General features: G+C 39.5%; 1 protein-coding gene across 15 annotated transcripts in view; it reads left to right on the top strand.

Annotated features, from left to right (window-relative positions):
* FAM135A (family with sequence similarity 135 member A) overlaps positions 1 to 15,465 on the top strand; it is a 123,397-nt gene that overhangs the window by 53,219 nt on the left and 54,713 nt on the right. For 10 of the 15 annotated variants that reach the window (XM_060283321.1, XM_030859203.2, XM_060283328.1 and 7 more), the window contains 6 exons: positions 5,586 to 5,725; positions 5,839 to 5,909; positions 7,369 to 7,542; positions 10,244 to 10,370; positions 10,978 to 11,131; positions 15,075 to 15,152. In XM_060283321.1, coding sequence (XP_060139304.1) covers positions 5,586 to 5,725; positions 5,839 to 5,909; positions 7,369 to 7,542; positions 10,244 to 10,370; positions 10,978 to 11,131; positions 15,075 to 15,152 — 744 coding nt within the window. The remainder of the gene's footprint in view (positions 1 to 5,585; positions 5,726 to 5,838; positions 5,910 to 7,368; positions 7,543 to 10,243; positions 10,371 to 10,977; positions 11,132 to 15,074; positions 15,153 to 15,465) is intronic. The other 5 variants (XM_060283323.1, XM_060283331.1, XM_060283335.1 and 2 more) reach the window with 1 other exon arrangement.

Genomic DNA, 15,465 nt, shown 5'->3' on the forward strand with positions numbered 1-15,465 from the left:
CATCTTTTTAAAAGCTTTAAATATTGATGTTAATTGAGGGCATAGGTGACTCTCACAGCAGGTTAATTATTGTCATTGCAAAGCAATTTAGGATAATTTGTTTTGTGTACAGTTTCTTATCATGTGGTTTAGAATCCTGTTTTGGGAACTCCTAACTGCAGTGTTCTTTGTTTCTGTTAGAGCATTTCTATCACTCTCAGTCAGTAAATACTGGATATGCGTAGTTTGTAGGTAGAGCTAACGGGATTTGCTAAGGACTGGACGTGGGGCATAGAAAACAGAAAGGCTAATAAAGATTGAATTTGGGGGTTTCCCTGGTGGCACAGTGGTTAAGAATCCGCCTGCCAATGCAGGGGACACGGGTTCGAGCCCTGGTCCAGGAAGATCCCACATGCCGCGGAGCAACTAAGCCCATGTGCCACAGCTACTGAGCCTGCGCTCTAGAGCCTGCAAGCCACAACTACTGAGCCCACGCACCACAACTACTGAAGCCCACGCACCTAGAGCTCGTGCTCTGCAACAAGAGAAGCCACCGCAATGAGAAGCATGCACACCACAGCGAAGAGTAGCCCCCGCTCGCTGCAACTAGAGAAAGCCTGCACGTAGCAACAAAGACCCAATGCAGACAAAAATAAATAAATCAATCTGTGACCCTGTTTAAAAAAAAACACAAAAAGATTGAATTCGGGCTAATAAGTGGCAGAGCCTGAATTTCAACCAGAATCTGTCCTTAACCACTATGCTGGGCTTCCCTGGTGGTTCAGTGGTTAAGAATCCACCTGCCAATGCAGGGGACACGGGTTTGAGCCCTGGTCCTGGAAGATCCCACATGCCAGGGAGTAACTAAGCCTGTGCTCCACAACTACTGAAGCCCGTGCGCCTAGAGCCTGTGAGCCACAACTACTAAGCCCACGTGCCCCAACTACTGAAGTCTGCGTGCCTAGAGCCCATGCTCCACAACAAGAGAAGCCACCACAAAGAGAAGCCTGCACACCAGAACGAAGAGTAGCCCCCGCTCGCCACAACTAGAGAAAGCCCATGCGCAGCAACAAAGACCCAATGCAGCCAAAAATAAAGAAAATAAATTTAAAAACAAAAAACAAAAAACCCCCACTATGCTATGCTTCTTCTTGACTAAGAAAAACACAGCAAAGAAAATGATTACAAGGGCGTGGCCTGTTTGGTGGGGGCAAAGCCAGGAGAGTGAGACGTCCAAGGAGCCAAGTAACCTGGTTATGTTTATCTTCTTTTGAAATAAGAGCCAAACTGCTCAGTTGAGGCTGAAGGCTAGGTTTGAGCAGAGAGAATATCCTATGAAACAGTGATCTAGGAATGTGGGGAGGGAATGGATTCAGAAAACCTGGTGTGATTGCTCGGCAGCACTGAAGGCCTGTTCAAGCTTAGTGATCGTGGATTCAAAGTCCGGTCCGTCAGAAGAGCTGTGTGTTCTTCCCAGCTCCATTCACCTCGTGCATACAAGTGTGGGTTAGGCAGAGAGCTAGGTTTACAAAGGTTGAGATTTCTGCGGGCAAAGATGACAGAGCAAGAGTAGTATGTGTGTCCTTAACAGGACGTGTGCAAGGGTGAGTGACAATGTGAACCGTGGAGGTTAAGGTGGGTCAGGAGGGAAGTGGGCACTTGAGGGGAAGCAGGGGGCGATGAAGAGGAGTAGCATCCCGCGCGGTCAGAGGGTCGTTGAGCTGGTGGCCTTAGAGGGAGTGGGCTGGAGAGAAAGGCGGGCGTGTGAGGGGGTGTCGATTGGAATTTAAATTACACAAGGATCGCGGTCGTTGGCCACGTAAAGGTCCAGGGTTCGAGGTAGGAGTGGGAGCCAGGAGGGCTGCAAGGCGAGAGCCCTGAGGGTCGGGAGGGAAGGCGTCGGGGAGGTTTCTCACCCACAGTGATGGCTGCAGTCGTTCGGGAGGAAGTTAACCTTGAGTTAAGAGATACAGCCTTCAAGAAGTAAGGGCTTCCAGGGCTCTGTAGGGACTGCAGACAGGAGCAAAGTGCCAAGTTGTGCTGTGTGGCGACGTGGCATTCAGAGGCAGTGGAGGTGGCCATAGAGAGGAGACACAGAGGCTGTCTGCAAGCACTGGCGGGCAGCGCAGGAGCTGCAGGCCGGGCGGGAGGAGGAATGCGGAAGAGCTGGAGCCTCACCGGCGCTCTCTGAGGTGGCAGATTCTGACTTTGCATTACCTGGGCGCGTTAAAAAATTTACTTTCCATTGAGGAAAATTTCTTCCTCTTCTCTGTAAGTTACAGAAGTTAAGTTTCTGATACTTGATTTCCCTTCATATATGCATGAAGGGAAAAGTTGTAAGTACGATACAAAGAACTTTCTTCCTGGATTGTTTAAGAGTAATTTGCCAACACGGTGCTCCATTATCCCCAAACACTTTAGTAGTGGGTATTTCCTCCAAACAAGAGTATTGTCCTACATAACCCAATGAAATCATCAAATTACAAAGCTAACATTGATACATTACTGCCACTTTATCCTCAGACCCACTGAAGTTTTGCTAGTTTTCCCCATAAAGTCCTTTGCAGCAAATGATCCAGTTCAGAATCATGCCTCGTAATAAGTGCTATGCCTCTTCAGTCCCCTTCGTTCTGGAATAGTTCCTCGGTCTGTCCTTGAGTCTCATGACCGTAACGCCTTTGAAGACTGGAACCCCGATAATTTGTAGAATGTCCTTCAGTTCTCATTGGTCTGTGATTTCCTCATGGTGTGTGACAGACAGGACTATCTCAGGAGCAGTGCTGTGTTCATCTCATGTATCTCACTAGGTGGCACATGACTTCTGTGTGTCCCATTAATGTGATGTTAACTTGCATCATTTAAGTCTCTGTCAGACTTCACTGTAAAGTCACTCTTTTTCCCTTCAAACTTCTGGTGTGTACGTGTGTATTTATATCAGTGTGGATTTATGAATTTCTCTATTATTCAGTGCATGTTAATCCATTTCTGTCATCATTTACTTTGACGCTCAGTTTATCCCCGCTGTGACCAGGGAAACCTCTTCAAGCTGGCTTCTCTGCCCTTTTGATGTGCCCCCTCATTCTCCTAGCACTTACTTGCTTTCTGGTATGAAAAGATGGTCCAGATGGATCTTGTCCTGTGTGTGCCCCAGCTCTGGAGTCAGCCATTTCTGCAAAGCCTTGGTTCTTCTTTGTGGAGAATTGTATTAGAAACCGGTACTGGGGGCTGTGTTCTCAGGCCCTGTGAGTGGACAGAGCTCGTGAGTACATGTATATACATATATATTTACCATACACGAATACATTTACACGTATTCATGTAAATGTATTTACATCTGTTTTTACACCTGTTTTTCCTTATCTAAACATGTAGTAAAAACCACGAGTTCACATGAGTATTTCTACTTTTAGTCCAGTTTAGTCCAAAACCGCAGGATTCGTTTTATCTCCTTTCCATCTGTGGACCTTCTTTCCCTGAAAGGTCTCAGTAGGGCACCTGGCTCTCCTGACCCTTGGTGTGTTTTCTCACTTGATCAGCCCCTTCCATAACCAGCTCCTGTCAGTGCCTCCCTCCCTCACGATGCATCCGCCCACCTCTCGGGCTTCAGCACCTCCTGCAGCCCACGTCCCTGTGCGACACCCTCCTCACCCCACCCGGACTTGCTCAGCCCTCCTGCCAGGAGCTCCTCCTGCAGGGACATTCTCCTCTCCTCACTTGGGCTCCATTGCAGTGTATCGGGCTTCTGCCCACACCCACCTTCACCCCCCGAGAGAAGTTTCTCTCCTCCTTTTGGGACTCGGCACCCTGTACCAGGCTGCCCCTCTGCCAGGACCCCCTCCTCCCCCACAGTCTTAGGTCCCCTCCCATGCAGTTGCCCCCTCATCTTGCTTGGGCTCCCAGTACCTTGTTCTACCTGGATTTCCCTCAGCACCTGCACAGGCTCAGACCTCAGGCCACCCCAGCAGGGACACCCACCTTACTCCAGGTGGACTCTGGTATCTCACTCTGGGCTCCCTGCCCACGGAGATGCCCACTGTGCATAGTCTCTAGATTAAACATCTCCAGGTTCTTTCCCATCATGTTATTTCTGGAGGATTGAGTATAAGACAGCAAGTGGGCTGTTGGGATGTCCTGACACCCAACAGCCCAGAGGTGGACCACACTTTGCAGGTAAAGGACACAGTTTTCCATACTGCTCTCACCTCAGATCCCAGCTGCAACTTGAGGATCCATAGGCTACCCTTGCTTCTGATCACATGGCTACAAATTGGGAGTTACTAATTACCCGCTCAGGTTCAGTAATTCACGAGAACAACTCACAGAACTCAGGAAAGCACTCTACTTATTATTAAAGTTTTGTTATAGCAAGGGGATACAAATCAGAGCCATCCAAAAGAACAGATGCACAGCGCCAGGTCTGGGAGGGTCCCAGATTTGTGAAGTCCATTGTCATCCCCCCAAGGGGTCAGGATGCATTACCCACCCAGAAGAATCTATGTATGACAATGTAGAGAGTATCACCAACCAGAGAAGCCACCCCAGGCCTCAGTGTCCAGAGTTTTTATTGGTGTTTCATTACATAGACGTGGTTGATTGAATCATCGCCCACATGGCTCAGTCTCCAGCCCCCTTCCCTGCCCTGAAGGTTGGGCTTACAGCATGTGGCTCAAAACCCCAAATTTCCAATCACATGGTTGGTCTCACTGGTGTGGCCAGCCCCCGTCCTGAGTCATCTCCTTACCGTAAACTGTCTGGGCCACCATGAATAACAGAGACACTCCTGTCATTGGGAAATTCTAAGGATTTAGAGGCTAACTCTCAGGAATTAGGGACAAAAGCCAACCAAATTCTTTATTCCAAGAGTTTAGAGTTTAGTTTACTTCCCAGGAAGCAGGACAAAAGCCAACCAGATTCTTCACTAGGCAGCTATGGAAAACTAAATTGCTTTCTTCTGTGGTATACAGATCAATTGTTCAGTCTTAAAATATCTACCTTGAGATTTCTCATTTACCTTCTCAGATTAAGTTGTATAAGAGTTCTGTAATTGTTATAAGGTACTTATTTACTCATTTTTTTTAACAAATAGTTTTTAAATTTATTTGCTTATTTACTTTTGGCTGCATTGTGTCTTTGTTGCTGCGTGCAGGCTTTTCTCTCATTGCAACGAGCGGAGGCTGCTCTTCATTGCGGTGTGCGGGCTTCTCACTGCGGTGGCTTCTCTTGTTACAGAGCATGGGCTCTAGGCGCTCAGGCTTCAGTAGTTGTGGCACACAGGCTCAATAGTTGTGCCTTGCGGACTCTAGAGCACAGGCTCAGTAGTTGTGGCACACGGGCTTAGTTGCTCCGCGGCATGTGGGATCTTCCCAGACCAGGGCTCAAACCTGTGTCTCCTGCATTGGCAGGCAGATTCTTAACCCCTGCACCACCAGGGAAGCCATATTTATTCATTTTTTATCATAGTAATTAATAAACTTTCAGAAATGTTCTAATACTGCTATATAAAATCATGGCATTGGAGTAATATAATCAAATGTATGGTAAAGTAAAAGTATAATTGTATTGTATTTTTCCTTTTACCTGTCAATTACATATCTTATCTGTTTTAGGTATGACTTTAGCCTTTCCAGCTTCAGTTCATGATTCTCTGATTTGCAGTAAAACATTTCAAATTCTATATAAAAATGAGGAAGTTGTTTTAAACGATGTCATGATCTTCAAAGTTAAAATGTTGTTGGATGAAAAAAAGGTAAACATTTCTTCATATATATTTAGATAAATATTTTTTGTAAAGCCTCAAGGCATATTTCTAACTTTCTATAAAATATTCAAAAGGCAGCTCATAGTATAATTTCTCTTCAGATTGAAGAAACCCTTGAGGAAATGAATTTTCTGTTATCCTTGGATCTGCACTTCACAGATGGAGATTATTCGTAAGTAGGCTAATCAAACAGTTAAAAATCGTAAGTTACTCATGACTGTTATCTATCTGTATTAGAGTCCCCATTTTCTTCTTAGAACCCAGCCTACCCCCTTCTTTATTTTGGACTCCTTCTCCCTTCTGGGAGAGTCTCATGGGAATGGTTAGGCCTACTTTTTTGTGCCCATGCTGATTCCATGAGCTCCAGGTAGCAAAGTCAGACGACTTGAAGAAACATGAAGCAATTTCCTAGACTCTAGAAATTGCACAGTTGATACAATACCACTGCCTTGAGGCATTTAAACACAACCGAGCTCTATTCCACTGCATCACTGGCTTATCTTTCTTGGGGGCATGAGTGATGCCACCTTCAGGTGAGACTCTCTTGATATTCAGAGAGTTATCAAGACTGATGACTCTTAGACTTAACAGTTGTTTCCAGAGTCCATGAAGAAGTTTTAGGACTGGCTACCCTGAACTTGTCCACACATCCGGACATACAGTCATACATTTTAGGGACAAACTGTGCTTGTATTCATTTAAAACAAGAATCAGAGATCCATTTTACTATTTTACTTTCGTGGGGTTGTTTTTCATTTCAAATGTACCTGTAGAAATACTTCTTGTTTTCAAGTATTTTCAAGAAATACTTCTTGAAAATTATAAATTCAGACTACATGTGGGATAAATGTCTAAGCAGTTACATTTCTCAAAGGTCTGCTTGTGAGATGTCGTCTTTACTACCATGGAGGAATAAGAATTTTTTACGTGGTGGCTACTGCTCCTCTGTAATACTTGTTTATTGCAGGGAATTCCTTGAGGGGTTCTTTTTTAAAAGAAGTCAATTCTATAAGTGGAGTAAGCTGAAATGAGTAAATAGTTAATTAGCTGTAGGTAATTATAATGTACATATTGGTTAAAAATAGATATATATTTGGACATATTTTCATGGCATTGTTTCAATTTTTGTATGTGTAAATCTAATGACATTAAATATCTGTAATAAAATATATACCAATTATTGATACCTGCTTATTTTTGAGCAACACTTAATAACAAAATTTTGTACCATAAAAACAATTTTAAGCACCTTTTGGGATTTAGCACAATAGGATTTGACCTACACTGTACTGCAACTTTATTATAAACAGTATTCCCTATGGAGTAAAATTTTAAGATGAGAGTATTTCCTAAAGTATCAAAAAGGACTCGTTTTGTAGGGGCATTAGTGAAAAACAGTCCATTAACATGGAAACCGTAAGTATAGTTAGAAAACTAGAAGATCTGGTTATTTTCTTACTGTTAGATTTCATATTACTGTCTAATGCAAATGTGATGCTTTAAAAATTATTCTCATTCTGTTTTTAAAAAATAATTAAGTAATTAAAGGTTTTGATAGTTTAAACTATGCTACAAAATGTTTGCCTTTACTAAATTTTTGTACTAATAAGCAAATGTGTTGCTTTTTATAGGGCAGATGATCTGAACGCCTTGCAGCTAATAAGCAGCCGAACACTGAAGCTGCACTTTAGCCTCCAAAGAGGCCTCCATCACCATGTCAATGTCATGTTTGATTACTTCCACCTTTCTGTCGTGTCTGTGACAGTCCATGCGTCGTTGGTTGCACTACACCAGCCACTAATAAGGTAAATGTAACCACTTTCCCGCTCCTTAATTACATAGTATCTTTTACTTTTATAATGAAAACATATACTTTGATAAAGATAACTGAAATAGGAATTTCTAAAGTCACACTTACTTAATAAACACTTTCATTTTTATACTAAAGTATTAATAAAATATAAGAGCAAGGGAACATTAGATTGATGACTTTTTTATTACAAAAATATGGAGCATTCTTTGTCAAATAAACTGACCAAGAAAAGTAATGCAATATGGAAATAACCATACAGCATTGTTTAGTCTGCACCTCTGTTTTTATGCAATGCTGACTGTAACTATTCATTCTCTGGGAAAGTGTATTCATTTTTTCATAGTTTTTGTGTCTTTTCTCTAGACTAATTTATCTTCTTAAATCTATACAGTAATTCTTGTTTTCTAAGTTATTAACCAATTTTATGGATCTTTACTAAGTAAGCAGTTTTAAACTATGTCATGTTAGCCTAAAGGTACATAATATTCTGGATCGTAATAAATTCATTGGGATAATTATTTTTTCTGCTCTCTTCCATGGGGAGATGGGTTGTCTTTCATTAATGTAAGAATACAGTTCAAGCTCTTTAGTTCTTACAATAAGACATCATCCTTGTGGCATGGGTAACAGATAGACACTTTTAAATCAGTAACTTATGTGAAAAGGCTCCAAATTGACTTGACTTCTGAACTACTTTACAATTTCTGATGCAAATTTTATTCCAGCAACTGATGTTAGGGATGATGCTTAAGGGTTATAATGTTAAACTGACTTATCAGAAAACTAAGTAGGTGATTTTGTAGAATTACCTACTTCAGAATTTATAGAAAACCAAGACAATGTAACATATTTCCCCCAAGTAACAGCCTGTTGCATGCCTTTACGTTGCTGTAAAAATTGTGAGCCACACTTCCCCTGTGTTGTCCCGTGATGTCTTTAGAGCATGGGGCCAGGAAGGAGTCTCTTTCTCCTGATGGCCTGCTTTGCCTTCCTTATTCTGTAGTAAGATCTGGAGCTAGTTGTTTTGCCATTTTTGTCCTTCCTGTTAGACCTTTGAGAGCTTGTTCTCAGTTGCTATAACTTTTGTACACAGGAAAGTGTTCCTATGATTATATATAATTTTATTATAAACTTACTCAAAACAATTTTAGATGTTGATTAAATAAATTAATTTTTAACAGCATGATAACTCAATGAAAATTCTTTGACAGGAAAGTATGTTTTTTAGAAGTATAACTTTCGAATAAGTAAGTTTTTAATCTGTTTATAAAATACATTCCAGTATTTTTCCGAATTTCTTAGTTTTGTAATTTCAGTAAGAATCCCTAACGAAGCTATTTCAAGCATTCCTTTTTCTTTATAACAATGGCTTCATTTCTTTTCGGAAGAAATGCGCAAACAGTCCCTAGCGGTTAGCTCGGGTTGTCACTGCTGCTCTCTAATCGCTGAGTACGGAGAGCTCATCCTGGTGACTCAGTGCGATTCCTCCTGCGGTACTGCAGCTCTTGCACAGACTGGTGGGGAGAGGCGGCTCATCTCCTAGAGACCGTTCACTGCAAGGAGAGGACATTTTTGGCTCAGAATCAGAAGCCAAGAGGACTAGCTGTTGGCTCTGGTTGGCGATGGGAGAAGAGACTGAGATGCCTGTGACAACTGGGGTTGCTGCTCTTTCCGTCACTGCCCTGGGCTCTGATGTCCCCTCTCTCGCTGCTAGAGCTGTGCCCTTCTTTGCCTGTAAAGGAGAGGGTCGGGAAGGAAAGCAAGGCAAGGGGAAGGAAGGCTTTTTGCTGGTGGTACGCTGGTAGAGGGGTCCTGTTAACGGTAGTGTTCCTCACTATTTATGCTTCTATAAATGCAGGGTTTCTCCTGAAGTTTTGTTATAGCTGGACTTTTTAGTCCTCTAAACTAGATGAAAAAATTTTTAGCTTACAGTATTACATATTTAAACGTTATTATTATTATTCTAATTTCTTCAGTAGTTGTGGTGCGCAGGCTCAGTAGTTGTGGCACACGGGCTTAGTTGCTCTGCGGCATGTGCAATCTTCCCGGACCAGGGCTCGAACCCGTGTCCCCTGCATTGGCAGGCAGATTCTTAACCACTGCGCCACCAGGGAAGTCCCTAAATGTTATATTTATATAAAACAATTTCTATGATCAACCCAACTATAGACATTAAATCAATGAGTTAATGTAACTGAGGTTAGGATTTTTCTTTGCTTGTTTTTTGTATAACTTGTTTCTTATATTTGATTTTTTTCAATATAGCTTCTTTGGCTCAATTTTTTTTTTTAATGGCTCAATTTTAAGAAACACTTCATAGCAAGTGGTATTTACCAATGACTTGCAACACCCTCGTTGCTAGGATCTAGATATTTCATTTTTGCAAAGCAAATTCATTTTGCAAATGAAGGCTGCTCTCTGCTTATGGTACATTTGATTTACTTTCCTGTCTTTTCCCTTTTGCCAAACTGCCAACCAGTCAAATGCTTTGGCCTTCTTATAGTTAGCCAGTACTTTATCTCAAATTCTTAAAGGAAAAATTGTAAAGTTACTTTAAGAAGAGTTTAGAAATCATAGCCTTGCAAAGCCCTTGCTTTTTATTCTGCCCCTCTAAGACTTTCTTTTGTAAACATTTAACTTAACACTGTAAATAGACTCTTATGACAATAATAATGTGATGCTTGTTCCTCCAGCTTTCCTCGCCCTGTGAAGACTACTTGGTTAAACAGAAATGCACCAGCACAAAACAAAGATTCTGTGATTCCTACTCTTGAAAGTGTGGTCTTTGGTATTAACTACACAAAACAGTTATCACCAGACGTAAGAACTGATATGTTTATAAATCCTCTTTTCTCTCTTACTTTGAATGAAATTTGTTTTAACTGTTATGTTTGTGAATGTGATCATTCTTTTGTTCATTATTTGAGATCAACAACTTACAGATCTAATTAAATATGATCTTAACAAATTGGTTGGTTCCAGTTGTTTTTTTGAAAACGAACCTGATACCTCAAGATTTTACAAGACTTAATGGATAGAGACCTTTGACAGCTGGGGTCTTTTTTATTACTTATGCTCTCCCCCTGCTCCCTTCACACAACTGGTAGAATCATTTTTGCAAAGGTGCTTGTAAAGAGTCACTGCCAGAGTTGAGACCCAGAGTTGAGACCCAGCAGTATGAATACAGCCATTACTCCCCTGAAAGAAAAGGGGGCTCAGACTACAAAAGTGGAATACCACTCAGTCGAAGTTTCCTGTGTTTAAATTACTTGTATGAATGAGAACAACTCCCTAAGATATTGCTAGATTTCTTATCCGTTTTAGAATTAACTGTGATTTGTAAGTCCTTTATTTTTCTAAGCTTCAAGGGTGCTATTTTTAGACTCTTGGTTACTAACAGTGTGTCCCAAATCGACTCCTTGTTTAGGGCTTCAGCTTCGTCATTGCAGACTCCTTCCTGCGTCACGCCTACCGTTTCCATTACACCCTCTGCGCCACCCTCCTGCTGGCCTTCAAGGGGCTGCACAGCTACTTCATTACGGTAACGGAAGAGCTTCCCTCTTGTCAGAAACTAGAACTGGGTATGTTGAAAGTAGCCAGACCTCTGCTTTAGTTCAAGGCACTCTCTTCATTCTCATATTGCTAGTTATCAGCTTGGCCATAGTTTCTGTACTAAAACCAAGTTTATGTGCTTCACTTTTGCTTCTCTCTCAACTTCATCTTTTTCAATCTTTGATAATTACTTTCTGAAATTAAAAAAAACTGTATGATATTGAGAAATAATTTCTTGGTGCTAAGTTTGAAATGAGTCTTTTGGTAGATTTTTTTGAACAGTATGTCAATATTACTACTTCTCTTAGAATACAAGCAGAAAGCTTACTAGAAAACAAATGTAATTATCCATAGAATTATTAGATAGGGAAGAGAAATTAGATAGATTAGGTAACATAAATTAAATCCATACTTCCAAATATTTAACAGTCTAAGCAGATTGTAGGTACTTGGGACCTTTGTTTTTAAATATGTTTGGTGTTTTTTTTGTTTTGTTTTGTTTTGTTTTGCGGTACGTGGACCTGTCACTGCTGTGGCCTCTCCCGTTGCGGAGCACAGGCTCAGCGGCCCATAGCTCACGGACCCAGCCGCTCCGCGGCATGTGGGATCCTCCCGGACCGGGGCACAAACCCGCGTCCCCTGCATCGGCAGGCGGACCCTCAACCACTGCGCCACCAGGGAAGCCCCATATGTTTGGTTTTAAGTGATCTCAGATCTTATTTCTTTTATTTCATTTCAGAAAATAATAACATTACTCAGTTTTAACATTCTGAAAATTTTTCAAATAATTTTAAAACACTAGTCTTTGGTTTTTGTCTGACATTAATATCTGCATGTATATTGTAATACACAATAAAAAATCATATTGCCTTGATTTTGTATACCACTTGTAGTTTGCAAAATACATATATCACTTCACAGAAGATAAATTATTGAGATTTGCAAAAATGTTTTTATTCAGACATTTTATGAAAGTTTTATAAGCTTTTACTTTCAAATATCAGCTAATAGCTCATCATAAAAAGCACATTTTAATTCTCTTTAGAATAAATTATTTTCATCATTACATACTTGAATAAATCAGAAATTACTTCTTAAATTTTACTGAAATTAATCACTGTTCTTATTTCTTTGTTCCTCAAGGATCTGTCTTTTAACAATATTGATGCACTATCAAAAATAGTTACTGAAAATAATTCTTGGGTTTGAGACTAATTAACCCGTTTTTATAACTGCCTGTCTTGAGATACAAAAGAATTGTAAGAAAGTGATCTGTACCTCACTGAAGTTCAGCTGTGAGAACAGGCTGGCTGTTGTACCACTGCCTGTCAGCAGATGCTCCCATGGGTTGGATTAATTTCATTATCAGTCAGTTGAGTGCACACTTTTCCTGACTTGACTAGAAACAGATATCATTCAGTTGACTATTTAGAATGTTTAATTCAAGGATCCCAATGTATCCCCAGTTTTACAAGCAGTAGGAAAATGTTTGTTCTTTCTTGCTCATGTATTCTTCCTCAAGTCAAAAATGGTAGTACGGAAACCTTTTGATTACTATTCTCTGGAATATTCTTTTTCCTTGCTGTTTCATGTACTTAGAATCTTCTATTTTCCTTAGGAAAATCCTTTAAGAGACCACTGCCTCAAATGTAAACTTCTAAAAATGTTCTTTTTTGAAAATGAAAGAATTGTTTGTAGAATAGAGCTAATTTAAGCTATCACTAATCCTCAATTAATGGAAAAATTATGCTTCATGTATTTTTTAATTTGGTTCTTTGGGATTCAAACACATTTTCTTAGGAGAATTATATGATACATTTTGGTTAACTTAGGTTTAATGGTCAGACCACAAAACTATTAAACCATAATGTTAATGAAGGGCGATACCATGTTACTGAAAAGTAGTGGTATGACACAGAAACCACGTGGAATGGCATTTCTATAGGAGAATTTGTTAGTAGTTTGGATGTTGAATTCGTGGAGCATCATCGTGTAGTGCTCAGCACTGCATGTGCATGTGTGCACCATTGCTGTCACTTACTACCTGTAAGTAACTGGGACTGTTTATGCAAACTGGTTTCCATTCTAAGGGCAGGAGGATTGAAGGGGTCCAGATGTGCTGAATGCATCAGGAAGGGAAGAGGAGGGCATCCAGAAAGCAGAAGGCGTGAGGAAGCTCCACAAGGAAAACTGGTTAACGGAGGAATTCCTTCGGGCTGAGCAAAGTGCTGAGGGAAGAGCAGGCCTCTTCTAGGTCTTTGAAGAGCTTTGACATCCCCTTTCCCTTAATAAGGAGTCAGTTCAGCACTGAGAGAGACAGGAGAGACTCCCACAGCTGGGTGGGGTTCTTGTGGGTTAGTACAGAGAGCCATGTCTGAGGTGGGCCTGTCCATGCTGCGTGCACGGAATTTTCAGAGTTTTAACGTGTAATGTTTCTGAATGGAAAAACACTTGAACCACATTTTAACTTATAAAAAAATATTTCTGTACAAAAGGAAATAATGTTTAAAGGAAACAAGCATCTCTTTTCAAAGGCAAAGATTTATTTCAAATCGCTTAGACAGTATTAGCACTAATTTATCTAACTTCAGTATGATAATTCATTTATTTATAAGATTTTTAACTTTGGAGTAAGGATGGCTTTTATGGCATATATGTTTTACTTTGGGCTTATGAATATAATGTAGAAAATATCATAATTAAAAGAGCCCTTATGTTTAATTTCAGGAGTCAGTTACTAAATGAATTATCAATTTTATTCCAAATTATTTGCTTAAAATATTTTATCAGAAAATAAAATTCTAAAGCAAACCCCTAGACTTCAGTTTCAAATAAGTAAATAATAGTGGCAGAATAAAATTATTAGTACCTTACACATGGTGTTTACTCAAAATATATTTGTTGAATGGATGAATGAATGAAATAGCACAATACAGTTTTTGTTGATAATTGAAAAGTACATAAACATCAGCACATACTTTATAGTAGTTTCCTAGGGATTTTTAAATTCAAGATTCATCTTCAGTAAATATTTATCAGTGATACTTTGTGTTATTCTTAAACTTTTCATTATTTATATTTTCTATTTATTGTGAATTTTAGTTTATTCTTGAATGCATATTCTAGGAAAACATCTAAAAATATTATTAACTATTCAAAAAAAACTATTGCATATTCTGAACTATTAACATTGTTTATTTTTATCCTAGCAAAATTAGATTGTAGGCACTAGATAATATTTCTGTAAAACGCTGTTGACTAAACATCATTATATTCACCAGTTTTAGTAAGTTTGTAAAGTAGTTCTTGATTAGAGGATGTATTCTATTTCCTTCTACTATTTAGCGCTTTTCTTGAGTTTTCAAATATGTATATATTTAAAAGTCTTAAATTCCACCATGGTGTGTGAGGAGTGTATCTAAACTCTATTCCCTTTTTAAAAATAATGCCTTGAATTCTGTTCTGCTTGTGTCTTTTTCTTTTCTCGTAGATGAATGATGTACATTTTTTTGATGACATACAGTTAAATATTGGTTTGGTGCAAGGAACCCTTACTGAAAATGGGTGTCAGGGATTCTGGAATCTAGGCTTTACCAAGTCTTGTAACCTTTTGGGGCCCCGGTCTCTACACTTGTAAAGGCAGGGGGTTGACCTCGCTGATCTCTGAGACCCCTGCCAACTCTAAAGTTCTGAGTTTAAGAAACTAAAACATAAAAATAATATTGGATTATGAAATGTTGAGCGGCACATACACTTAAATAGAGAAAAGAACAAAGTAACATAAACGTGAATGTACATCATTTGTAATTCTAATAAGCTAATTAACTAACTGAAAGATTTTGCTTTAGTGTTCTAATCTAATTGCACTATCACATCAATACTAAAACTATTAATAACAAATTGGAAAATTCTAATAAATTTTATTGTAAAAGGAGTATAGTAACTAGTGCTGTGTGCAATCCTTATAACTAGCCAAGGCCAACATGCAGGTCCTTTATGAGCGCCTTCTCAGAAGAAAACAGCCACCAACCCAGAAAGACACCTGTCTAGGTACGTTTACAAATAGGTTAAGTAAATAATCCCTTTTAATTAGCAGGAAACTTTGCTTTAAATTAGTGTCAAATTTCATAAATATGTATTTCTTAATATTGTATGTTCCTACCACCCTTATGTAAGAACTTACTATTAGAATCAATTTGGTTTGTAGATAAGCTTTGGTTAATTTGTAATTAATTTTAATATTGAAGTTTTTATTTAAAACTGGAAATGTTAAATGCAAAGATTTCTTTGGCTTTTAACATATTCATTTTAGAGTTCCTACAAAGAGCACTTTTTGGAAACCATGTTCATTGCCAGAATTTGT

This window comes from Globicephala melas, chromosome 14, assembly GCF_963455315.2.
Source record: "Globicephala melas chromosome 14, mGloMel1.2, whole genome shotgun sequence".
In the NCBI taxonomy this organism is placed as follows: Eukaryota; Metazoa; Chordata; class Mammalia; order Artiodactyla; family Delphinidae; genus Globicephala; species Globicephala melas.